Here is a 24,727-nt window from a genome sequence, read left to right as displayed (position 1 = left end):
GTAGAAACATTTGAATGTTTGACAGTGTCATGGTGTGGACGCTCACTTAGACTAAGAATCCAAAATTGAGATCTACAGTACACGTCAGGAAGCTCAATATGTGTAGCCCAACAGAAACTATAACGGACAGATTGAAGTGATAATTCAGATCATTTCGTATAACTTCCTGTATCCGTTACAAATCATGGAAACTTTTAAATTACATTTGTGTGGGAATATGGGAAGAAGGCATTTAAGAGCTCATAACTAACAATGACTGAATTAATGAGTCTGCAGCTTCACCTGACTGATGTTTCAGGCCCACGAAATAGAAACAATCCTTTAGTTAATACTGCATGTCATCTTTCTGGTCAATTTATCAGAATGAACAAATATGCACATAAAGACAACTCAAATAAAATCTCCAAAATCATGACTGAAGTTTGAAAAACTTTAATTATAAGTTGATGTAACAGAGTAAACACATCGTTTAAAATACAAAAGGCTCGACAGAAAGCTGAGCTGCAGTGGTTTTAAATATACACATCTATGTACAAACGTCATGTGATCGGTGTCTCACATAACAAATAAAAAAAAAACTCGGCTTCTTTGATCACAAGCGGAAGCGATCAGAGAAGTTTGGAGAGTGTGGGATAGTGAGAGGAACTTCGCTCTTCTTCACAGCTACAGGTTTGTAATGCCTGATGGGCTGAGCTTTGTGAACCTGCACAGACAACGAGAAAGAAACCGTTATAAACCATGAAGTCTACGTTTAGAGAAATTTACTTGCCGTATTAGCTCAAACATCCTTTAAAGAAATTCATGTGTCATTAATCTCTCGGGAGTAAACGTCGCTGTGTTTGCCACTGACCTGATCGTGTCGCATCCTGACGACATGATCTTTTTCCCGCTGCTCGTCCTCCTGTCTCTGCTGCTCCTCCATTAGGGCCCGGCGAGCCTCCTTCTCGCTGGCCACTCTCTCGTACTCCTGCCGCTCCCGAGCGCGTCGCTCCGTCGACAGCTCGAAGGCCTCCGCAGCTGTGGAAGATTTAGAGAGTTCTGAAGAGTGTAGGGACCGATATCATGCAAGAGGAGCACAGTGGTCCACGTGTCAGTGACTTTGGTGAGCAGTTTACGAACATTCATGTTGGCCATACCTACTACAGCCCGCTCCCCCTTTTTGGGCTGGAAAGGCTCTTTATGAGTGACTGTGTTAGGCCTGGCTCTGAATGTTGCTGCTTCCTCGAGTTGCTTCTGTTCTTCTTTCAGCTACGAGACAAAGAAGACACGTCTGAATTCCAACATTTCCAAAAAAAAAAAAAAATCACGTCTGTGCAGGGTTCAGTGGTAGATCGATCCATCGTACCATGTGTTCCCTTCGACTGCTCTTCACAGCACCACGTTCATCTGCCATCAATCTGAAGGGCTCAGGCTTTGTGGGCCCCAGCTTCTTCTTTTCAGGGAGCAGCACAGTGTCAAAGTGTGGCAGTGGCTGAGCTTTGAACTGAGGAACCTGAAACAGTCACAGCAAACTTAGAAAGTTACAGCTGCTCTTCTCTGCTACACACTGAGCTGAGCGAGTGAATGAGACTCACCTCTTCATTTCGCAGCTCCTCCAGCTTCTTCTCTTTCAGTGCCCTCCTCTCTAGTTCCCTCTTCTCAAAGGAGAAAGGACACACCTCCACATGGTGGCTCTCTGGAAGCCGCGGCTGGAAGGGGAGGCCGAAGTGAGGCACCGGAGGAGCCTTGATTGGTGACGGCTGTTTGACCTGACAAGAGACAAGACCAGGTTAAAAGGACTTTTCCATGGAAATCCTGCAGTGGATGTTAGCATTGATGACATGATTATTATTGTTGTAGTAATACACGTTTTCCTTACTTCCTCAGCCTTACGTTCCACACGAACCCTGTTCTTCAGAGCAAATGCTGGAGACTCTGGAACAGTTGGATTGAGAACTCTCTTTTCTGGTATTCCCTGTTGACAAGAAATCCTCCTCTTTACATTCATCCACCTAAAGTTAGACAAGCCTTCTTGATCTCATATGACAGGGACTCACCACGACTCCTTCCAGGATCTTCTTGGGCAGAGGTTGAGATTTAAAGGTGTGTGGCTTCTCTTCCTCTTCCTGGGGCTTCTGTCTCCCCTGCAGCCTTTTTTCAATCTGCAGCTCAAAGCCTTCAGGCACCGTGGGTTCCTTCACTGCCGGCTTCTTCAGCTCCTCTGGACGCTCCAGGATTTTCTTATTCAGCTCCAGGGCCTTGAATTTAAACCTGCCGTCACAACAGAACATTGGATCTATGACTGATTCTAACATCTGCTTGTTTGTATATGCTCACAATTTACATCACCATAAAAACAGATATTTTATAAGGGAATTATTTTGGTCCTTATACATCTGGTTTTTTTGGGGGTTTTCAGAGGAATCCACATTTCTTTGTTATCTTCCCCATTCACATTAGGTCTATAACTGCAGAATACAGTCAATGCAGCCAAGTAAAAAGATCTTACTTTTGAAGTTTGTTCACCTCCTCAGCCTCCAGTTCAGCGCTGCTCTTAACAGTCGGCGGGCGATACCTCTGGCGGGTCATCAGGTGGGGGGTGTGAGGCTCAGTGAGCTTGAGGTGGCCACCTTTTACTGGAGATGGTCCTTTATTTTATAAACATACAAAGCTCATCAGTGACACAGGACAGACGAGGAGTTACAGGACAAAGTAGTGACAGATTCAAACGTCTTCAGCACCTCTCTCTTGATTCTGACGGCTGCGCAGATGGTAGCGCTCAGGAGTTTGCGTCTGGAACTGGGCTATCTTCTCAGCCATGGACACATAAGCTCCTGTTCCATCCACCGTTCTCTTGTTGCCCCTCGACAGATTGAAGGGTTTTGGTACTGTGGCACCTCTAACACCCTTTGCCTAAAAAAGTAAACAGTGCATGAACATTTAAATTAGATGGTAATTTCTTGTGTCAAAGTTGCCTTAACATGTACAAACAACTGTTAATGGTGTCTTATCTCTCAATTCTAATACTGTTTAATTATTACTTTAAAAATTAGTGAGTTAACATTTGTGTTTTTATGAATTTTAAATACCACAGAAATATGGACTATCACAGTGAGCTGAAGTAGAACTTTTATCAGCTTGATCATATGAAGAACTCACAGGGGACGAAGGTTTACGAAGCTGACTCATAAAGTCCACTTCTCTCTGTGCACTGCTGGATGAAGTGGTCGCCTTCACACGCGTGTCCGTGTTGAAGTGGAACTCTTTAGGCACAGTCGTAGACAGAACAGACTTCTTTGGTGGTGGATCTGAAAGGACAGTGACAAAGACATCCTTTTTAGAAATCATTGTGGAGCTGCAGCTGCTCATAAAGTCAGTAAATCAGTTGTGTCCACTCACTTCCAGCCAGAGCAGCTTTGTAGCTCGCCTCGTTCTGCTTGCGGTGCAGAGCCACTTCTTTCTGGAGGTTCCTGATGCGCTCCAGCTCCTGTTCTTCTGAGCTACACGGCCTGTTTGAACACAAAATACAGCTTTAACCTGCTTTTCCCCCTGAAATATCTCAAGTTTCCATTGAACGCAAAGATCTGCCAAAGTTGCTACGCAGATTCTCCCCAAGACTGTCAGCTCTCTAGTCTAATCTCAGATAATGTGCGATGACCGATCGTGCAGGCTTCACCCTCTCACCTAAGTCTACCGGTACATTCTTCATATGTGAATGGAAAACTCTGGAGAAGGTCTGGACCAAATCTGCAGACATTACCCAGAATTAATGTCTGCAAAAAGCCCTGTACACATACACTGCATTTGAACTGATTTCAGATCAAATCACCACTGTAGTGAAAAAACTCAAGGTCCTCACCTCAAACTGTATGAATGCTTTCCAGGGGAGTTACATCTTATATATAATTACAGCCATCCCTTCCTGGCTGACTTTCAGTCAGCTTTTGAATGTGACCAGTCAACACTCATTTCTCCGCCGTGGTTGGATGAGAAGTTAGATGAATGTATCATTTTCCTTCATAAACACAACCCTTAAGGCTGTGCTGTGTCCATAATTTGGCAAAAACAACTCAGTGGAGTTTATTTGACCGAGCAGGAATTGAAGGTGAAGCTGATAAATGTCACTATGAGCTGTCACAATTAACCTGACTGTAGCAGAGGTAAGGTGAGCTTCCTGTGCTTCTACAGTTAATGAGAGGCACAGACTCGACAGTCAGCCTTCACCTTTGATTTAACACTGAAGTATAAACCGGCCTTTAGTGGTGTGTGTGAGCCGTGTGCGCCTCATGACAGCTCTATCCCATCTTCAGGGTGCTTTCTAAATACAGTGTCTTAGAGTAGCAGCTGTCTTACTCAGTGTTTGCACTGGTGGAAGCGGTTGCCCCAGTCTTGGGATTCAGCCTTCCACTTCTTCGGAGTGCAGTCCTGGAATTGAGCTGTCCACCTCTGCGGAGGACACTGCTGGATCTTTGAGCTGGTTGGGCAGCAGGACTCCTGGAACAAACAGCGACAGTTAAAACTTTAAAAAAAAAAAAAGAGGAGTTGGCGGAGCATCCATTGGACCTGTAAACCATTTAACCGTGTCAGTCGGCAGGAGAACGGGGAGGTCATGACACTTACATTCTGTGTTTCTTCAACGGTGGAGCAGCTGGTTGCGGTGGAGCGGAGCTGCTGTTCGCCTCTTTACGTTTTGAAACCCTAAAAGTAAACAAAACATGTCAGTTCATGCTTCTATACAAGACCTTCAGCTATTTGCTTGACCACTTTGTCACATGTTCAGGTCAATTTTATCCTTTACAAATTGACACCTCTAGTGAAGCAGAATCATCAGATGAAAATAAGACTCATTTTTTTAAACGGTGTATATCTAAAGACAATTCCTCTCACTGTGTAACACGTGTAGCCTTCATGTGAAGTGTACCTGCGTGGTTGGGAAGGAGGTTGATTTGCTGCCGTCCTCCTCCTTGGTTGAGCATTGGTTAGCGTCTGCAACACAGTTCCAGCTGGCCAGGATGTGACGACGTTTGGAGGTATAGACGTGGACGTGCTAGGAACTGGGTTCACATAAACAGTCATGAGTGGAATAAGTCTTTTCAGAACCACCTTACAAACGTTATCTCAGTAGCTTAATAACAGCGAGAGCAGTATTTGTCGTTAGCGACAAAATAAAAGTGAACTCACCAGTGTCCACATCCGCCTTGACTTGAGGAGTTACAATAGCCCTGGGCACATTACTTCTCATAAAGGGCCAGTCGGATCTGGAAGCTGTATAAAGTTGACCATCTGCTCCATCGGCCTTTTGTTCTGCATGTTGAGACACAATCACAAGTATTATCAGCTTATGATTAGGGCTGCGTCTACTGATCACTTACTAAAAAGCTGTGGTTTTTCCAGCCTCTTAAACGGGAATATTTAAGAACATCATTTCCAGGTTTGGGAAACATTGACATTTGACAGACCAAACTACTGACCTATTATCTCAAGAAAATAACTGACAGATTAATCAATTATGAAAATTTACATATACGGTTTATTCTTCAGTCCAAGCTGCTTTTACAATAAGTTTCAGAGCATCAAACCTGTGCTGATAACATCCATCAGTCTTAAGTTTAGCATCATGTACTGTATATGATCCTTCATTACAGTCACAACATTTCAGATAGTATTTTGTAACTTGTGCCACAATAAAAGACAGTTATTCACGCTCACAAATATGCAGCCATAGTAAAAAAAATAAAACAAATTCTGCTTGGATTAAACAATATTTAACACTCAATTGCTTGTATGTTCTTTTGCAAGAACTCCAGCTGTGTTTTGGTTAACTTTGAAACACTAGTCAAGGGTTTATACTTCTCTTTTCTGAATCTATTTAATGGTTACATTTATTTGCGTCATGTAAAAAGTATTTTCATCCTGGTGTCAGGACTGTTGTAACCAGAGATGAGTCCTGAGAAGAAGAAGACCAACCCGCATATGTTGTACATGTTGAAATAGTGGGTGGAAGCGTTGAATAGATATTAGTGAAAACTCACCAAACCATTGATCATCGTTTTCGCTCTTCTCCAGGTCTTGCAAGTCAATAACATGGGACGGAGCATCAAACTCGTAGCGTTCAGCGGCGCTACCAGAGTCGCTGTCTGCCATTTTCGCACACTGTCCTTCCACACAATATAACCTAAACAAGGCAGTGACACACACGTCAAACAAACCTGACATTAATGAGTGTTTCTTTTTCTTTTTTTAGACAAATCTACATCTAATTAACCGACCCGGTTTCGGTTTGACTGACTCCAAACGCCAACAACCAGAACTGAACCGTACACGCTGAACATCCCGTGCGTAGTTTGACGATAAATACTCGTAAATGCAACGTTAATAAAACGGTCGGTAACAGACATCTATAATGCACTTTTACGTCAAATCAGATGTAATTTACGTTCACGTAAACGCTAAACCAGCTAGCCAACCTTAACGTCAGCTTCTAAACATAACACTGTGGTGGTATCTAAAACTATTTTCTTCAAACTATAAACCAAATACACGCATGAACATATCGAACTCTAATTAATTTAACCCCTAAAGGTTTAATAATAATAATTAATAATAAAAAGTAAGAATATCTGAAAAAGCTTACCGAGGACTGTTCTCAGAGCGAGTCGAGCACAAACTATGGATGTAACGTTCGGGTTTAAATTCTCCCCCGTTTTGAAGCGACCAATAGCAAACGAGTGTTCATCAGCTCCTCACCGCTGATTGGCTCAAACAAGTCACGGACCGTAATGACGCGTTGTCATCAAATGTTATGTCTAATATGTAAGACGGCAGTTTAACCAGCGCCTCTTAAATGACAGATAATTTAAAAACTGCACAATAATATCTGTTTGAGACTGTAAACTACTGCCCCTGCCCTCCCCTGTGCACACCACTAGTATCAAACAAAATGGGAAAATTGGAATCTCAAAGAGTAAGAAACTCTTGGTGATTACTCACCAAAACTATTTAGTTTCTATAAGCATATATCAACAGGGGTTGTCTCGTTTTTTATAAAAAGTGACCAGAACTTGTTTGTTTTTCATAAGTTATGTTTGGCTGCGTTGTTCTCTGACTTGATTTCGCCGCCTTCCATTGGCTGGAAGTACGTCATGTGGGCGGGCGCAGTCGCGAGGACGGCTCTCGGGGGCGGGGACTGTGAGGTCCGACAGGAAATCGAAAGAAAGGCGAGTATCTGCTTTTTAAAAATGTTATAATAACCTTTACCGGACTGTCTTTTTAATCGCGGTATGGCTCATAACTGTGTGTGTTAAATCGTACCTGCCGAATTCTGGCAACATACGGTGGTGTTAACATGTTAACGTGTCCAGTTTGACAAGAGGCCAGTTTTCCCGAAAAACTAAGCCAAGTTAGCAAGCTAACAGTTGAGCTTCCTTCAGATGCCTGATGCTAGCTGCTAGTTAGCTGTTCTTCCTCTGCTCCACAGTACGGTTAGTACTGACTGTCAGGAAAACACGGAGCAAACAATACCGTATTATATATACATTGTGATGACGGTATGGTTTGTGATATATACTCGAATGTACATGGTACATTTCTACTTTAGGTTTGCTGCTGACGTAGACCCACACAGTAGCATTTAGCCTATGGGGGAAAAAACAGGGCTGAAAAAATATTCGAAATTTGATCAAAATCGCAATACGACTTACTGCAAATTTCTTAAAGCCAAAGCCAAAATGTGTGTCAAATTGCCAGTTTCGATTATATAATGTCCTGACCCATACACAACATATTCTACAGACTGAAGAAAACACATTTATATCTCACAAAATATCACATAGTAATCATTTTAAATATGTCCAATTGAAAATGGGAATCATTATCTTAAAATTACCATTCCCTCTCATCTCGCGAATCATACTCCTTGTGTATTTTACTTTTACTATTATTTTCTTGTTTCTCTTATTACTATTCACTGATTATTTTTTATATATTGTGCATTTCTTAGTTAGTTAGTGTGTTATAGTCTGTAGTATTCTTTTCTTTTTTACTTTGTTTTGTTTGTTGTTAAGAGGAGAAATCCTTCGTATGAGCCTGTGGCTTCTTGACCTCCCCTGCCACATTTTAGTATCTTTTTTTACCATCTGGATTTTATGGCGGTGTAGTCATTTCCACAGACTGGGTTGGGACCCACAAATGGGTGGTGCAAGGTCTTTTGGGGTCATTAAATTATTTTGACTTTAGGTTTACTTTATGTTTTCAATAACAGTATTGTGATTACTTCGTTAAACATATCTCATCATATGATATATATCTACTGTAAGTCATATTAGGTGTTCTTCATATTTTGCACAATTTTCTCTTTTTGCCATCTTAAAATATGTCCCCATATGTTAGGTTAGGGAAGCACTGTGAAGGAGTATCCCAAATAACTAACAATGACACATTTTATATTGATGTCAGCGTGTGGACACAGATGTCCAATGCATCATACATCAGTGCTGTGTCAGTCTCAGAATAATACTGCTCTACTCTTCTGTCTTTTTTCTTCCCCTTTCTTCTCTTCTTAACCCAACTTTGTCAAGGCTGAGTCCCCGATCTGAACACTCAGAATCAATAATAAGTGTACTCATTCTTTCAGATGGCCGCAATCAGAAAGAAACTTGTGATAGTCGGCGATGGAGCCTGTGGTAAAACCTGTCTCCTCATAGTCTTCAGCAAAGATCAGTTCCCCGAGGTTTATGTGCCCACTGTGTTCGAAAACTATGTGGCAGACATTGAGGTGGATGGTAAACAGGTAAGCTTTTTATTGCAAAGGCAAAAAAAAATCTATACTTTTTCATATTGACAGGAGTGGAATCTGAGTGTCTGAACCTATTATAATGCTGATGTTGTGATGTATGCACTTATACATGCATGTGCTTGACTCCTGTAGGTGGAGCTGGCTCTCTGGGACACAGCGGGTCAGGAGGACTACGATCGACTGAGGCCTCTCTCCTATCCAGACACAGACGTCATTCTCATGTGTTTCTCCATCGACAGCCCTGACAGTTTAGGTGAGTTTTACCCTGAGTTGTTTTTGGCAAACATCCTGCTTCTATTTGCTCCTGTCTGAACATGGACACTTTGTGCCTGATGCAGAGAATATTCCAGAGAAGTGGACTCCTGAGGTCAAGCATTTTTGCCCCAATGTGCCCATTATTCTTGTGGGAAACAAGAAAGACCTGCGGAACGATGAGCACACACGTCGAGAGCTAGCTAAGATGAAACAGGTAAGTGGTGTCTTGACTGTTTGGTGCCCACATATCTGCTTTTTATGGTTTGGTTTTTATTTTTGATAGTAATAGTAGAGAGAAAGAGAGAGACAATAAACCTATGGAGAGAGGACAGGAGGAACCTGCAGTACACACACAGTACTGTGAAAAGTTTTAGGCCAACTGTAGTTAAGAATTTGATCTGTCAAATCTGAACTGTAATCACTCGGCTTTGAACAATGTGGCTGGTAATCTGAAGGTATGCAATGTAAACACACCCAGATAATTGGTAGTCAAGTGACTATTTCAAGTGTTTGTTCGACTTGAACCAAGCCTACTTGAGCGCTATGTTGAGGAGAACAAACGTAGGCTATGTCATCTTCAAGAACTGAATATTATTAAGTTAATGGATGGTAGAAAGACATGGAATGGTGCCCCACATGCTAACAACTAGCTGCCAGTTACACTTGTTTTGTTCTGTGACATAATAGGTCAACCCAAAAATGCCTAATAACAAGTTGAAAGGGGCATATCGCCACCTATTGTAGTGGAGGAAGTTCATTTTCATTCCATAAATCGATTCTCCACTAATGCTTGTATACTGGGTCAAAGACAGTCAAATTTAACGGTGTCGTTAAGCTATGGTTTTAGCATAGAAATATACTGAGTGTTGCCCAGGCCTCCATGGTCAAGGGGACAGCAGGCATTGTCAAGTCCAAATGTATTTATAAAGCATGTTTACACAACCGAGGTTGTCCAAAGTGAACAATGCAGTGGCAGACAATAGAAATACCATATTATATTGCACTGCATACTAACACCGTAAAACACACAAAAAACAGGAGTCTAGCTCAGCCTGAATTAAATACCAAGGAGAATTTTTTTTTTAAAAGCCTCAAGAGTCTGAGCACATCTGACGTGCCAGGGCAGGCATTTCCAAAGCTGCGGGGCTGCCACCGCCAAGGCTCGGTCACCTCTGGTCTTTAGTCTAGTCTCAGGGACTTCCTGCAACAGATGGTTGGCCGACCTAAGGGCTCCGACTGGGATGTGAATTCTCAGCAGTTCAACCAGAGAGTGAAGTACCAGTCCATTTAAGGATTTAAAAACAAAAAAAACAATAGGATTTTTATTCTAAAAATGCACTGGTAGCCAGTGGAGCAAGGCCACTATAGGGGTGAACATGTTTACATGACGAGTGAGCTGCTTCATTCTGGACAAGCTGCAAACTATACATCAGTGATTGATCTCTACCAACATGTTGGGAGTAACGTTCCAGTCGTGAATATAAAAACATGGATTACTCTCTTCAAAACTTTTTATCTTTTATTGTGAAATATACATCGTTCCATGTTGAAGCAAACACTCCCGCTTTGAAACGGTGTGAAATGTCATCTTAAATATCATTATTGCGATATTCATGACGTAGAAATCATGTCTGGTTGAGATCCGCCCCCTCGACCAGACTAGATGCTCATTTGAGTTTGAGGCCCCTGATTTATCGAGATGTCCTCGATACAGGATCATACAATAACATTGTCCCAACATGTTTTAACTACAATCGGTGACCACAAATTGTTTCTTTTAAAATGAGTTGCTTCACCAAAAGATCAACAGTTTTTAAAATAGTGTTTTTGATCGGGATTCTTCCACACAGGAACCAGTGAAGTCCGAGGAGGCGAGGGACATGGCCAACCGAATCAATGCCTTTGGTTACCTGGAGTGCTCAGCCAAGACGAAGGACGGTGTGAGGGAGGTGTTTGAAATGGCCACCAGGGCGGCGCTGCAGGCAAAGAGGCGAGGCAAGAAAAGCGGCTGCGTTCTTTTATAAAGTCAAGCGACGCAGCAGCAGGAGGGAAGGGGGGGAAACAAACAAGGCCAAGAAAAACACACCTTCACTGTGTCTGTTGTCAGTGAGGTGGCCACAGGGAGGAGGGAGAAAATTCAAACTGGGCTAAAAGAAAAAAAGAAAAGGAAGGTCAAATGCAACGGATATGGGAATATATACATTTAAGTTCAAGGTTATTGCTTTTAGCTCTCAAAATAGAAATACTGTACTTGTTAAGGATTAATTAAAGCTGAAATTAAGAGAACATGTCACTCTCTCTCTCAGTGGAGGACGATGAACCATAGTTCTACGGTTTGTGGTTGAGATTAGGGGGCGACAGATTATATTCTTGCCTAACTAACTGTTGGAAAATTCCATGGCTTGCAGTGTGACTGTGCTTGTCTTTCAGTTTAGCTCTAACATTCTTTACATTTTTCATTCTCCTTTATTCCCAAAGTTAGTCCAAACTAACTTAAACATGGACCTGCTTTTCTTTTCTTTTTCTTTTTTTAATCACCCTGTAACGTTTGATTCCATTTTTTCTTTCATTTTAAAAAGCTGAGAGTATGATTATTTGCAGTTACAAGTAAAAAAAAAAGGAAAAATACGCGACTCGATTTGAGTGTTTTATATTCAAATGTAAAATACTACTTGTTGATTGAGCTTAACTTGGCTCGACTGAAATAAATTGGAATGGACACTCCGCACCACGTCGGCTATGAAGCGGTTAACTTAACATTATTGTCCTCAAGACAGTAATTTACAGATATTATTGGGTCTAATTTAATCTCCACAGCAGAGGCCAGTTATTCTGACTAAAGAAAATACATCATTTATCTCTATCTCTTCCATGTTAACCTGACAAGATGGGTACAATTCTATTGTACTTTCAGCATTTCTTTTTTCAGCATAAATGCTGTTTTCTGTTTTTTTAGCTCTGCATTTTTTGTGACTGGTATTTTTTTTATTTTGAAAAACATCATTTTGAAATATCAGGCATAACTTTCAAGGTGCAAAATGTAAAAAGTGAGCACCAGCATGTCGGAACAGAACAAGCCCGACCATGTCCACACATGTGTTGTTCGCAGGTGTTGTCAGCGCCGAAGGTGAAAGTAAAAGTGGACGGTCACCTTCAGCTCCATGACTTAAACTATTTTCTGCCACTTACTGAATTTTTTTTACTCATAGCGTCTATCGCTTCAGCCAAACTGGACCTGGGAACTCAAAGACATGGGAAGTCCAGTTCACAAAACATAGTCAACTTGATGTTAGTTGTTTTTAGAAATCTTGGGCAGCCAATGGCCGATAATTGATGCTGATTTATGATTTTTTGTTTTGGCTCATATTCAGCCAATTTTCTTTTTCTCCATTTGTGGAAATTATTGTTAAATGCTAACAGATAATACAAAGAATTAGGGCTGCAACTAATTATTATTTTCATACTTATTTGGTCTGTTAAATGTCAGAAAATGTTGTTCAAACCTAGAAATGATGTCTTGTTTTGTTCACAAACCAAAAATGATTCCGTTTTAATGATTTCTTTGTTATATGGAGCAAAGAAACAAAAAAAATCTTCAAGATTCCCATAGAAACAATCCCAAATGAATGCATCATATTCATAAACGGTGTCAAGTGGTTTTCGACATGTGTTCGGATGTTATTGGCAGACAATATTTAAGTGAAAAAAATATAGTATATCAGAATATTATCAGGAAAATCAGCATTATATCGTTTAGCCCTATTATTGATAGTGCAGGCAGAACACAGTAATTTTGTGGCACATCCATATTATTGACACACTGACATTTTGACAGGCCAAATGTTGCATATTGCACCTTCTAAAAAGTGTTTAAGGGAGGGAAAAGCAAAGTGGAAGAGACTGAAAACAGTAATTGTGTTAGAGAGGTGAAAACGCACCCCTCTGTGTTTTTAACCCTCTGCTCTTCTGTGGATGTTATTTCCACACTCTGTCATTCCACTCATACAGCTTTTCTTTTTTCTGCTTTGTTGTATTTAACTATGTGATATTCTACTGGCTTATATATATGTTTTATGTATTATTTGCACACAACTTTACACAAAAGGTCAATGTGGGTATATATATATACTGTATATACACACACTTGAAAAGTATATGATGTCAGATGATGAAATACAAAATGCAAGCGCTCCCTAAGGATTGGTCATTTATACAATTCTTTTGTATGCAGAAAGTATCCTGACGCTTCTCCAGTCGTCTTTTTTAATGTATTCTAAAAGGAAATAAATTGAAACAGACAGAGAATGACCAAAGTCTGCTAGTGCTGGTGTCTTTGCTTATTTGTTTGAAATGATGTTATGATACTTGATGCCAAAAATGATTCAGTTATGAAACCAGAAAATATTTACATTTAAGAAGCTGGAAAATCAGCAAACCTGTTTTAATTCTTTAAAAAAGCACTCAAACTGAGTAATTGGTAACCACAATAGTTGACCATCGATTTAGTTATCAATAAATAATTGTTTTATTGTTTACCCAATAAGTGTCAACTGCTACAATACGAAGCTGTCAACAACACATTTGTGTTCATACATTTACTGCCTACAGACATAATTCCCACAATGTGTACAAATATCAGAATCCCTTAAAGAAGAAATAAGCAGGCAACAACATGACTCAGCTGAAATGGTGTTGCTGATTTTTATTAACTTTTTACAGTCTGTCCGTATGGACACAACAGTGTACAGAGACTTGCAATGCTGCCTCACAGTGAGGTCACCGGTTTAAATCCCTGTCTCTCTCCGTAAGTGTGTGGACTTTCCCCGGGTTCTCCGGTTTCCTCCCACAGTCCAAAAACATGCAGACACTCTGAATTGACTGTAGGTGTGAATGTGAGAGTGAATGGTGGTTTGTCTCTCTGTGTGTTTGCCCTGCAATGGACTGGTGACCTGTCCAGGGTGTGAGCCGCCTTTCACCCTATGTCAGCTGGGATTGGCTCCAACTTTTCAATGTGTTTCTAGGTCACAACAAAAACAGTAGTATGGATGTCTCTCTATAATGCCTGATGGAGTCCTGCCACAAATTCCTGATAGCATGGCTCTGAAAGGAAACACAAATATTCGTCAGCGGAAGATCAACTGTTTTAATAATTAACTCCTGACAGTAGAAATGTTGTCGACCATGACAAACCTGTGTCAGGCTCAATAAAGGAATGTCTAATGAGGAAGTCTAAGACGACCATGGCACAGTTGGGTTTGAAGTCATCGGTGGCCAGCAGTTCTTTCACCTGGAACCACGGCAGCGTGATCAGAAAACACTTCTCTCAGTGTTGTGGTGTACAACAACAGAACAACAGTAATACCTACAATGTCATTAAATGTATCTGTAAGAGCCTAACTGCAAGTTGTGTTGTTAAGCAGGGGGATTGTTTGTGAATGGACATAGAAGTACGAGGGTGGAATATGAAATGATTTTATTGATGGAAGTAGATCCGACTGTCACATATTGCTGTTGTCTCGTCTAAACTAATACTCACCTTATCAATGGGCAGGAGGTAGAAGTCTTGCACCTCTCCGTCCCCGATTCGGGGCTTGAAGTCGCGAGGAAGCTCCAAGTCAAACACAAACTGACACTCTGGGAAAACGCCCTCTTCGTCCTCGTACGTGTAGCTGGAAAAGAGGAAAATCCTGGTCTAGACCAAAGTGGTGCAGTCGTGTTGTCCTGAGGACCATCACCCTCAGCACTGCCCTGAATCGTGCTCTACAGAGTTTTTGCGTAAATATATAAACAGAAGTTATGTTTACATTTAATGTATTTCACTTAAATGTATTTTATGCATTATTTGTGTTTCCCAGTGCAGGATCAGGGAACCATTTTGCAAGATAATGCAAAAACTCACACAAGACTAACACAAATTTGATGTGTGTCACTGGATAACAAAACAAACCATGTGCACTATACATACAGACAGAAGTCTGAATGCTTCTGATAAAAATCTGTGTGTGTGTTGACACTAAAACAAGAAATGTAAGGTTTGTTACATGTGACGTACTCTGCAGTACCCACTTCTTTGGTACCATTAGAAGAACAAATCAAACTTCACCAGTAGCTGTTGGGCCATACTCTATTGATGATGCTGAGCTTTTCTAACCACACATTTAGGAGTTTTTCTTAAAAACATGCTGACCAGAGAGAATCAGTTTCTTTTTCCCTGGAGCCTAGAATAAAATTGTCGAGTTTCACGAGAAGGGACTTCTTCTTTTGCGTTATGCAATTATTTTGGCTTGTCCCACATTGGATCACGTGCTCTTGGGCCAATTATTCCATAATAAACCTTTCAGCATCATGTAAATCAAAGTGATCTGACTTCTTAGACTTCTGCACTTCTTTTTCCTGCTCTGTGGCAGGAGAAATGAACCAATCACAGGGAACATGTCACCAACCTCACCTTACTGTGCTCACAGGACGAGCCTTCTCGGCAATGGCGGCTGGGATACACGCTTCCTCCTGACACTCTTTCACCATTGTGTGTTTGACGCCCACATCTGCAGACAAACCACCTGCTGCCTTTGAGAAAAACACAACACATCACCCTCCATTCATTCATTCCTCAAAACGCTGGCCCATGTCAGACCTGGTGTTAAGATTTATCCGGAGATATTCCATCCACATGTTGAATATAACTGGATATATGTCGTGTGAACATGGGATCAGATCTGGCATCACTCGTGCCGTTTTGAAATACACACTGGTGTCATTTCTGCTACTCAGGAGTTTGACTGTACCGATGTATACATTTTACCGGATTACCAAAGATCCCAAGAGACGGCAGAGTTGGATTACAGCCATAAAACACGCTCAAAGTGAGCATAGAAGATGGGGCGGTGGGTGTAGTTATCCCATCATATTAGGCACAGAATACAGCACTAACTAACTTAGATATCTTGTTACTTTTACACACTTTTATTCCAACAGCTGAAGATTTCAGAATTCAGCTTCTGTAGAATACATCAGTATTACTGTTCCCATGGTTACGAAAAGTACTGTACATGACGTCAGTCTCTGTGATATAGAGCTCAATCTCTGCAGGTTTAAAGTGTTAAAGTTTTCCTGCCAACATGGTGGCGGAAACAAGCTCGGGTCACATGATGTCCCGAGCGCTACAGAAGCAGCAGAGGTATAACTAACTTACACTCACCAAATTGTCCAATAGTCCAGGGTATGTCTGCTTAGTGGGGGAGCGTCGTGCCAGCCACATGCTGACTTCCCCACTGTCACTGACCGTGTAACCGTTGATATGGGTTCCGTACCGTTTCACTCCAAAAAGACCTGAAGAGTGCAGCGTCATAGTTAACTCATAGAGTAGTAATATGATATTGAGACAAAATATTATGGTCTGCCAAAAAACAACTCACTTGTTGCCGCTCTTTCCATCCACATTAAGGGAGGATCGGAGAATTTTGGCATCACACTGTATTTCTGAAAGATACAATTGAATATGCCGCTCATACATATGTAAGTGTAAGTGTTTTAATCACTTTTAAATACAAAAAAATTGTTTCGTTCTGTCAGCTGGGATTGGCACCAGCGCCAGAAGATGGATGGATAGTATTGATAGTATTGGTAGCATTAGAAAAAGGCTTTTTATTTGTACATCAGTACATATAAAAAGCTTATTCCAAGGCTATGAAGACAAAACACTTTATTTTAAAGCAATTACACACTCATACAAACATGCTTTTAGGTATATATATATATATAACACATATACACATAGTCAACAATATCGATTGAGTGTGTGTTCATTTATTTGTTTGCCCTTTGGGAGCTTTTTCATGCATAAAACACTGACCCTGTAGGGACCAGTATTCCTCATGGAGACCAAAAGCTGGTCCGAATGAGGCAGAACCTCATTTCTGGTGAAGTTTAGGGTTAAGATTTGAATTGTGTTGAAGGTTAAGGTAACTGGTTATGGTTAAAAGTAGGGATACCACTTTGGTTAGTCTGTCCAGTTGATGTCAATGCAGTGTCCTATGGAGAAAATCTGCTCAAACCTGTAAATGTGTGTGTGAGACAGACTATGTCTTGAGTAGCCTTGAGTAACTGTCAAGAAAACCTATTGTGAGGGCATTTTTTAGGTTTTAAGTTTAGGTATTTATTGTAGTACTATAAACAATGGGTTAAGACCTGGATTTAGGGTTAGACTTAGGTTTAGGTTCGGGAAAAGGTTAGGGTTAGACACTTAGTTGTGTGTTAAGGTTCGGGTAAGGGGCTAGGGAATGCCTTATGTCAATTATTGTCCACAAAAAGAACGCACAATCAGCATGTGTGTGTGTCTCACACACCTCATCCCTCCATCCTCTGAGACAGCTCAGAGACTCCTCCTCCTGTCTTAAGGTCTGCAGGACAGCGTCCACAGCCTCAGACCTCCTCTCGTATGAATCCAGACTGGGACGCAGGGACACAGCGCCACCGTGCGGCGGACTGAACACATCTGGATACCGTGCCAACAGAGTAGTCACGTGAGGTGGGATCCAGCCGACATGCACACCGTTGATCTCGAACCTCGAACATACAGTGCGGCAGGAATCTGTGGAGACAAACAGTTTTACACGCAGTCCTGTACGGGTTTTACCACCGTGTTCCGTCTCCACACAGCGACGCGACGACTGTACCTGCCGAATAAAAGTTGTTCATGCGACGGAGCAGCATCTGTACTTTATCTGCCCAGACAGAGACAGCCATTTTAAATGTCACTGCAATCTTTAACTACTGCACATTACACATGTATAAGCCTAAGCCCTCCGTCAATAACTCTTCTTCGTCATCATCTAAAAATGTCCAGCAGGCTGTACACCGAAAGGTGCAATGCTGCCCTCCACCGGTAGGAGCGTTTTTTTTTTTATCATTTTTGTATTCTTAAATACAGACAAACTGCGTGAAGAAAATGCCAAAAACTGCCTTCAGGCAACATAATGATTATTCTCAATGTTTGTCTCAAAAGTATATATATTTCTAAATGAATATACTTTAATCATAAAAATAATATCAGCCTACGCTACACTCCATCCCAGTAGGTGGCGGTAATATGCCAACGAGCACAAAAACCCTTAGGAGAAGAAGAACTATTTCAAAATAAAGGAGGAGAAAAACGCTAAGTTAGTGCATTTTAGATGAGATAAACATTATTTCGTCAGTATATTATTTACTTTACTCTCCAGACACGACATATCAATAGACTAATTACAACAAAAATATAAGGAGAAACTGGAGGAGCCTTAAATGCAGCGCAGCTCTCCATATCTAGCTAAGCAACCTAGCTAACATTGGCTAGCAAACACCGTGCTATGCTAACTTTCCGCCCAGTGTCGCATTTTTAACATTTTACAAGTTACGGCTGATCTCGTTTAGAAGGTAAGAACTAACGAACGCACGACAGTAGTTCAAACGGCGTGTTGTTTACGCCTCACGCGTTAGTTTCCCCCCTAAATGAAGGCAAACCAAACTCCATGCTAATTTCTCATACATTTGCACTGCTGTGCTGTATAGGCCTTTACCAAAACAGATATTTTGACATGTTTCAGTGGGAAAAGCACAGGTGTTCATTGAAAACACAATCGGCGGCTCCGTTTAGTTCATACCAGTCAAGACTGAGTGACAGTATGCAATCCGAATCTAAATGGAACCCAGCCATTATTCATTTGATCTATTTCACTTGTGCTTTATCTTTCTATTGTCATCTGTCTAAATATTTGCTATGAAAGAGGCTGATATTCAGTCATAGCTTAACGTCGCAAATAAAGACGTTCACTAGAGGTTAATTTTAAGGAATGATGATGTAATAATATGCTTAAAATATTGTGCATTGTGCTAAAAAGCACTCACAATAAGCTTATAGTTTGTGTGGGTGAGGGGTGGAGGTCAACTTTCATTTATTTTCTACCGCTTTACCCTCCACATGAATGTCGCTCATTAACATACAGTTCCAGTAATGTTAATTTGAGATGCCACATAGGGAGCTGGTATCTTTCCAGTCATTCCTGGACCTACATATTTATATTTTTGCTTAGTAAATGTTGCTTATGGTTACAAAAATGTACCAAATCATGGTTACATACATAAAGCTTTGCTGTTTAGATATTTCGAGGCATACTGTACAGTTATGATTATTTTGGTCACGAGTCAGGATATCTTCCATCCCATACCATGTCCCAACTCTCGAAATGTATACCCTAACTCCAGCCTCTGAGTAGCAGCCAATATTAAATTTATAATTGATTTCATTAGGAAATGTTATATGCTTTTCAATCTGTTTTTACAATGTTAAGCCACATCCTGAAACTTAACATTACTATGGAATACTAATTTCGGATAATTTAAATTTAAATATGTATAACACACTCTTCTGTTATACTATTTGTTTGGAAGGTCCACCTGTCCGCCATGTCTTCATCCGAGGTCAGCATGCAGGAAATGAGTGAGGTCGTGATTGTCACTATACCAGACAGTGTGAGCGAGGAGCTTCCCTCTGTGGTGGAGGAGGACAAAGCAGTGCTGGTGACTGCAGAGCTGGCGTCTCAGGCAGGGTAAACAGTCCATGCTGCACAGTGTCTGTGTATTAACACTGGACACAAGGCTGAATTACAGACAAGACTGTCCTGTTGTTGACTTTACTGGTCAGAAACATTAAATCACCATGTTGTTTCTTGTGGTTTTTCAGGGACGATGTCCTCAGAGTAGCTGCAGTGGAGGCAGACACTGATGCCAGTGGATCAGATTCAATGTCAAAGGAAGAGGCAGTCATTGGTAATGTGACTTGTCAACGGTGCCAAATGTTAGATGTTACAATAGATCAGGATTGGGTGATAGGGACAAAAAAATATCCTTGTATATTTTAGCTGAAAAGATATATATACTTTTTATGTTCAGCCTAAACAATTACTTTTCCCCAACCATAACCATCACCAGATAATCCCCATCTCAATAGATCAGGTTTGGTGAGGTTTTCTGAAGCTGTTGATACATGGTTGTGTTTGTTGCCTCTTTGCATCTGTAATTACGGTAGTATGTTCTTGAAATAAGTCAGGTAATAGTTTCTGCTGTTTTTCTAGTGCAGTGAAAAATCAGAAGCCATGTGATTTCTGAACGTCATCCTTTCTTTGCTGGATCTGTTTTTTTAAACACCAACATTTCCACCTCAGCTTAGTGTAAATGTTTTAACATTCCTGTGTCTCCTTTGTTTTGTTTGTGCAATTTGAAAATGTGCATAAATCAGACTAATAGGAACCCAGCTAGTGAGAACATTGGAAAGTGCTTTGAATATAATGTAACACTTGTTTTATGACTGATTTGATGGTTAATTTTTTATGAGTTCTGTTTGTGTCTCTGCAGTAAAGTTAACTGAGGAGGTGGATGTCGAGGCTGATGTCTTCTACCCGATCACCTGTGGAGACGCCAAAGCCACGCTGGTCTGGAAGAAGTTTGTTTGTCCTGGGATCAATGTGAAATGTGTTCAGGTAAAACTGTTATTTGACACAACTGAACTTGTTTGTTATCTAATCAGTCAACACGTCACAAAAACTGTTTCTCTTTCCTCTTATCAGTTCAACGAGCAGCTCATCAGCCCGAAGGAGTTTGTGTGTTTAGCAGGAAAATCCACTCTGAAGGACTGGAAGAGAGCGATCCGCCTCAATGGCACCATGCTCAGGTGTGGAACAATACAAAGAATGTAGGGTAGAGTCACACAAGTAATGATCACCTGCTGAGGTGAATCATGTATTATTGTTTGCTTCAACCAGACAGGGTTGAGGAGCAAAAGTTTCACCACTGCTATATTTGTGTATGTGTGACATATACAACCCTATGTGTGATGTCAAGACCCCCTCAACTAAGTAAAAATGAGCCATTGGTTGGCCTAACTACTGCTTTGTGTTCCCTTTTCGAATATTGTGGTTATAGTGTTGGGTGCTGTGGCCAGAAATGTCAGCATGATGAAGTTTAAAATCAGTGGATATTGACATTTATTACTTTAAAATGGTAGATAATTAAAGATTACATGTTGCTCCCGAGTGAGAATGATCATTACCACGTAGTTCTTGGTGGTGATGATAAAAAAAAAAAGAGCAGAGAAATATGAATCACCATTAAATGAAGATTAATGTGTTTGTACTTTCTGAGGTTTATTGTGGATTAAAGACAAAGGCAAACTGTAACTAGTCCAGGGGGATGGTTAGGGTTATCTACTCAATATAAGGTTTCCAGATAAATACAGGAAACCATATCATTCAACCATTTTTTTAAAAAGGAAACTGTTTTCCAATCTCTAAGAATAACTCTTTTTGCTGCGACCATACAAAACATGAGGGCTTGTTGTCGTGACGAGGTAAGAGTAAGAGAAAAGTTGGAAGAAAATCTGACACTTAAACGCCCAAGATCTTCAGTTTATTCACTGGTGGATGTGCAGTGTACAAATGTGCCTCAGGGTGGCACTGTTCCATCACACATTAGTTGTTGGCAAACATGATGAGCAGATGTTCAAAATGCCTCATCAGAGCGTATGTTGCCCCACAGGAAGATCATGGACTCGGGTGAACTGGACTTCTACCAGCACGCCAAGGTCTGCTCCAACACCTGCCGCAGCACCAAGATCGACCTGGTGGGAACAAAAGTGTCCGTCAGCAGTGACCAGTCTGCTGACCTCCTCCCCGTCACCCCCTCATCAGCTGACTGTAAGTGCCACAGCCTCAGCCTTCACACTAGTCCAGGACTGATCTGATCCTAGTAGTGTAGTGTGACAATAATATGCAGCATGTGGAGTGTGAGCAAAGAAAACAACACTGGCAGTAAAAGGTAATAAAAGTAATAAAATACACATGTGTTTTTACGTCTGTGAATGTACAATATAGAAAAATATTGACCATAAGACTATTAAAGGGTAAAAAAAATAAGTTTTAGACACTTTAACCCGTTACATTCGGTCTACTGAGAACAGTGCTTGTTGTACACAACTAGTTTTAGTTTTATAATGAAAAGCTGCTAATAAATATTCACGACGAAGCAAGAGTTTGTAAACAAAAACAAAAAGACTTGCAACTTCAAAGATTCTCAATGTTAAAGCTCCAGTTCTCCAATATCAACCATGTGTAGATACACACTGGTCTGAGTCTCGTCACTGTTTCCTGTCTGTGTTGTAGTGAATGGAGCAGCAGCTACGTTTCCTGACTCCTCAGAGGAAACGTCAGAGTGGGTCACAGCCATCGCAGGTGATCAGCAGAGCAACCTGCATTCACACGTTCATCCACCGTCATGTGGAGTGAAGCGAAGTGAAGGTTTCATACTCTTTATTGTGTGTTTTCAGAGGATTCTGTGGTTTTCTGGCATTCAGTGAAGGAGGCAGGGCTGTTGGAGGAGGTGGTGGAGGACTTCCAGAAGGAGCTGCAGGAGGTGCTGAAGGGGCTTCAGGAGAGAGTGTGCAACCCACCACTACAGGTCAAAGGTTAGCCCAGCTGGAGTCACACTGTTTTCAGTTTTCTATGATGATAAAGGAGCAACTCAATGTCCCATTTCAGCTTCAATGTCTCCCTAAAGGAAATATTTGTTTTATCCCTATCCCTTTAACGTGATGGCTTTCATTTCACAGTAAAAAGTCATAAGAAAATATTATATAGAAATAATATTTTCACATACTACAAAAACAGTGACTCAGCGGCCACACAATGTATTTGTTTTTGTATTCAGATGCCGTCCTGCTGAACAACATAGTGCAGAACTTTGGGATGTTGGACCTGGTGAAGAAGGTTCTGGCCAGCCATAAGAGCCAGATGGACCGTTACAGAGAACAGTACTCTCGCAGCCTCGCTGGTCAGTGCAGGAATCCTCACACTCTCAGGATACAGTCGTGTTTATGTAACTGGTGAAGTCACACACTCAGCGTTGTGTTGAGTGAAAGAGTTAGTTTGTTTTATGACCCAAAAAACCCCCGGAAAACACAAACAAAAGTCAGACTGTAAACAATTAGACATTCTAGCCCTAACACAGGTGCACGCACGCACGCACGCACGCACACACACACACACACAAAACAAAAGTGCATTTCATTACCCCAGAATTTATATTAATATCAGGAGCTGCAACGTATAAATAAAAACCAAACTGTTGCATAAATCCATATTAAAATTAAATAAACAAATAACTGTTATTTGTTTTTTGCTACCAGCACAATTATCAGCATAATTACTTCATTATATTGTTTGCGTTGTCGCCCTCTACAGCCCTGGAGCAGCAGTGCGACGAGCACAGGAAGCGAGCCAAAGAGCTGAAGAGCAAGTCCCAGCACCTCAACAACGTCCTGATGACCCTCACCCCGGTCCCGGCGCTGTCTCCGCCCAAGCGTCCCCGGCTGACGCGCGCCATCTCCAGCCCGGCCAAGGTCAGCGCCGCTCCGGCCCAGATCACGCTGCCTCTCAACCAGCTGACCAGCCTACCGCTGGGCAAAGTCCTGACCATGGCAGGAACTCAGGCCAGCACCAACCTGGGGGGCTACACCTTCCTGACCTCCGCACTGTCTGGGTCAGAGCTGGTCGCCGACTCCTCCAACTTGACCGTGCTGTCCACGGCGGCGGGCCAGGAGGGCGCGGCCGGTGCCGGCAGCTTCGTTAAAGTGGTCGGACCCCAGTTCCAGCTGGTGACACTGCCGGCCTCGCTCCAGAGCCTGGCCTCCACACTGGGCACCAGCATCCAGCAGGTGGACGGCTTCAGCTTGATGGACGCCACGGCGACCGTCGCCGATTCACACGAGGAAGCTCAGGCCGACGGAGACGACGAAGGCCACGCGGAGCAGGTCAAAGAGGACGATAAGGAGTAGTCGATGGAGCAGCAGTGAAACTTCATGTGCAGTCATCTTTTAGCTGTCCTTTAAATTTCAACACACACACAGTTTCAGTTAGAGCGACCCCTGGTGTCAGCAGGTTGTACAGTGATTGTAAAGTGATTCTCCTGTAAATATGTATTTGTGTCGAGTGTAAAAGGAGCATTCAGGCTAATAAATGCTCAGTTTCTGAAAACTGTGTGTGTGTTACGAATATTAATGTATTCATTAATATGTAGATGAACATTATTTGAAGGATTAATACTGAGGCTTTGGTCTTGTATAAGAAAGAAAAATAGTAAATTCAGGGCTTTGTGTGTGTGTTCTGTCACACGACTACATCTTAAGCAGCAAAATACTAATACGAGGCGTAGATTTTTGTTTGGACCATCGCACATTTATCAGTGTGAACATGGAGAAAAAAAAAATACACATAATTCAGTGTAATCATGAACTAAGGTTTAATCTGCAACTGATTAATTTCATTATTTATTCGTTAATTAATTTACTGGATTCCTCAAAATGTGGATCGACGTTTCCCAAACGTCACCCTGTCAATTTGTATTTTGTCCACAAACCAGTTTGATGTTTATTATCGTTTTTGGAGCAAAGAAACTAGAACATGTTCACATTTAAGTGTTAAGTTAAGGTGGAATTATTACTAGATCATCTAAAATAGTTTGAGTATTGCAGACAATCATCTGATTGTATGAATTGTTTTCCATCACCTTTGACCTTTTATATTTACCAGTTCACTGGCTCTTTTGGCAAAATATCTTTTGCATTTCCACTGATCTCTCTTGCATTTCTCATCCAAAGTCACAACTGCAGTA

At 41.4% G+C, this 24,727-nt stretch overlaps 4 protein-coding genes across 6 annotated transcripts; 2 read left to right on the top strand and 2 right to left on the bottom strand.

The window, feature by feature from the left end:
- Positions 1-416: 416 nt before the first annotated feature.
- On the bottom strand, positions 417-6,678 carry LOC131468299 (targeting protein for Xklp2-like). The gene is made up of 17 exons (XM_058642367.1): positions 6,614-6,678; positions 6,012-6,154; positions 5,161-5,283; positions 4,901-5,033; positions 4,600-4,677; positions 4,333-4,473; positions 3,379-3,488; positions 3,139-3,287; positions 2,721-2,892; positions 2,489-2,627; positions 2,037-2,250; positions 1,859-1,954; positions 1,575-1,748; positions 1,346-1,492; positions 1,137-1,248; positions 851-1,017; positions 417-703 (listed from the first exon to the last, which is right to left on the bottom strand). The coding sequence occupies exons 2-17, from the start codon at positions 6,121-6,123 to the stop codon at positions 593-595; spliced, it is 2,178 nt and encodes a 725-aa protein (XP_058498350.1). The 5' UTR covers positions 6,124-6,154; positions 6,614-6,678; the 3' UTR covers positions 417-592.
- A 436-nt stretch (positions 6,679-7,114) lies between these two features.
- Positions 7,115-13,344, top strand: rhoaa (ras homolog gene family, member Aa). 3 transcript variants are annotated; one of them, XM_058642369.1, is made up of 5 exons: positions 7,115-7,196; positions 8,612-8,767; positions 8,906-9,026; positions 9,112-9,242; positions 10,879-13,344. In XM_058642369.1, the coding sequence occupies exons 1-5, from the start codon at positions 7,122-7,124 to the stop codon at positions 11,050-11,052; spliced, it is 657 nt and encodes a 218-aa protein (XP_058498352.1). In that variant the 5' UTR covers positions 7,115-7,121; the 3' UTR covers positions 11,053-13,344. The 3 variants fall into 3 exon arrangements, with proteins under 3 accessions (XP_058498352.1, XP_058498354.1, XP_058498353.1); XM_058642371.1 differs by lacking the exon at positions 7,115-7,196 and adding an exon at positions 7,238-7,257; XM_058642370.1 differs by lacking the exon at positions 7,115-7,196 and adding an exon at positions 7,304-7,460.
- A 371-nt stretch (positions 13,345-13,715) lies between these two features.
- On the bottom strand, positions 13,716-17,851 carry tpk2 (thiamin pyrophosphokinase 2). The gene is made up of 8 exons (XM_058642368.1): positions 17,704-17,851; positions 17,374-17,618; positions 16,444-16,507; positions 16,227-16,357; positions 15,477-15,595; positions 14,565-14,697; positions 14,219-14,315; positions 13,716-14,128 (listed from the first exon to the last, which is right to left on the bottom strand). The coding sequence occupies exons 1-8, from the start codon at positions 17,771-17,773 to the stop codon at positions 14,082-14,084; spliced, it is 906 nt and encodes a 301-aa protein (XP_058498351.1). The 5' UTR covers positions 17,774-17,851; the 3' UTR covers positions 13,716-14,081.
- A 275-nt stretch (positions 17,852-18,126) lies between these two features.
- On the top strand, positions 18,127-24,093 carry gmeb2 (glucocorticoid modulatory element binding protein 2). The gene is made up of 10 exons (XM_058644194.1): positions 18,127-18,442; positions 19,457-19,614; positions 19,749-19,834; positions 20,420-20,544; positions 20,632-20,735; positions 21,599-21,756; positions 22,222-22,290; positions 22,386-22,523; positions 22,766-22,888; positions 23,299-24,093. The coding sequence occupies exons 2-10, from the start codon at positions 19,472-19,474 to the stop codon at positions 23,889-23,891; spliced, it is 1,539 nt and encodes a 512-aa protein (XP_058500177.1). The 5' UTR covers positions 18,127-18,442; positions 19,457-19,471; the 3' UTR covers positions 23,892-24,093.
- The last annotated feature ends 634 nt before the right edge of the window (positions 24,094-24,727 follow it).

This window comes from Solea solea, chromosome 11, assembly GCF_958295425.1.
Source record: "Solea solea chromosome 11, fSolSol10.1, whole genome shotgun sequence".
Lineage (NCBI taxonomy): Eukaryota > Metazoa > Chordata > Actinopteri > Pleuronectiformes > Soleidae > Solea > Solea solea.
Note: the sequence above shows the minus strand (reverse complement) of the source record. Positions and strands in the feature narration are given on the sequence as shown.

Excerpts from the sequence above, each read along its gene's own strand:
- rhoaa (XM_058642369.1), top strand. The coding sequence starts at position 7,122 with ATGTGGGCGGGCGCAGTCGCGAGGACGGCTCTCGGGGGCGGGGACTGT. Across the intron at positions 8,768-8,905 it reads TTGAGGTGGATGGTAAACAG|GTGGAGCTGGCTCTCTGGGA; the intron begins GTAAGCTTTTTA and ends TGACTCCTGTAG. Across the intron at positions 9,027-9,111 it reads CGACAGCCCTGACAGTTTAG|AGAATATTCCAGAGAAGTGG; the intron begins GTGAGTTTTACC and ends TGCCTGATGCAG.
- tpk2 (XM_058642368.1), bottom strand. The coding sequence starts at position 17,773 with ATGGCTGTCTCTGTCTGGGCAGATAAAGTACAGATGCTGCTCCGTCGC. Across the intron at positions 15,596-16,226 it reads CTGGACTATTGGACAATTTG|GCAGCAGGTGGTTTGTCTGC; the intron begins GTGAGTGTAAGT and ends TTTTTCTCAAAG. Across the intron at positions 14,129-14,218 it reads CTTTATTGAGCCTGACACAG|AGCCATGCTATCAGGAATTT; the intron begins GTTTGTCATGGT and ends GTTTCCTTTCAG.
- gmeb2 (XM_058644194.1), top strand. The coding sequence starts at position 19,472 with ATGTCTTCATCCGAGGTCAGCATGCAGGAAATGAGTGAGGTCGTGATT. Across the intron at positions 22,291-22,385 it reads GTGGGTCACAGCCATCGCAG|AGGATTCTGTGGTTTTCTGG; the intron begins GTGATCAGCAGA and ends GTGTGTTTTCAG. Across the intron at positions 22,889-23,298 it reads GTACTCTCGCAGCCTCGCTG|CCCTGGAGCAGCAGTGCGAC; the intron begins GTCAGTGCAGGA and ends CGCCCTCTACAG.
- LOC131468299 (XM_058642367.1), bottom strand. The coding sequence starts at position 6,123 with ATGGCAGACAGCGACTCTGGTAGCGCCGCTGAACGCTACGAGTTTGAT. Across the intron at positions 3,288-3,378 it reads CAAAGCTGCTCTGGCTGGAA|ATCCACCACCAAAGAAGTCT; the intron begins GTGAGTGGACAC and ends CTGTCCTTTCAG. Across the intron at positions 2,251-2,488 it reads GAGGTGAACAAACTTCAAAA|GTTTAAATTCAAGGCCCTGG; the intron begins GTAAGATCTTTT and ends TTGTGACGGCAG.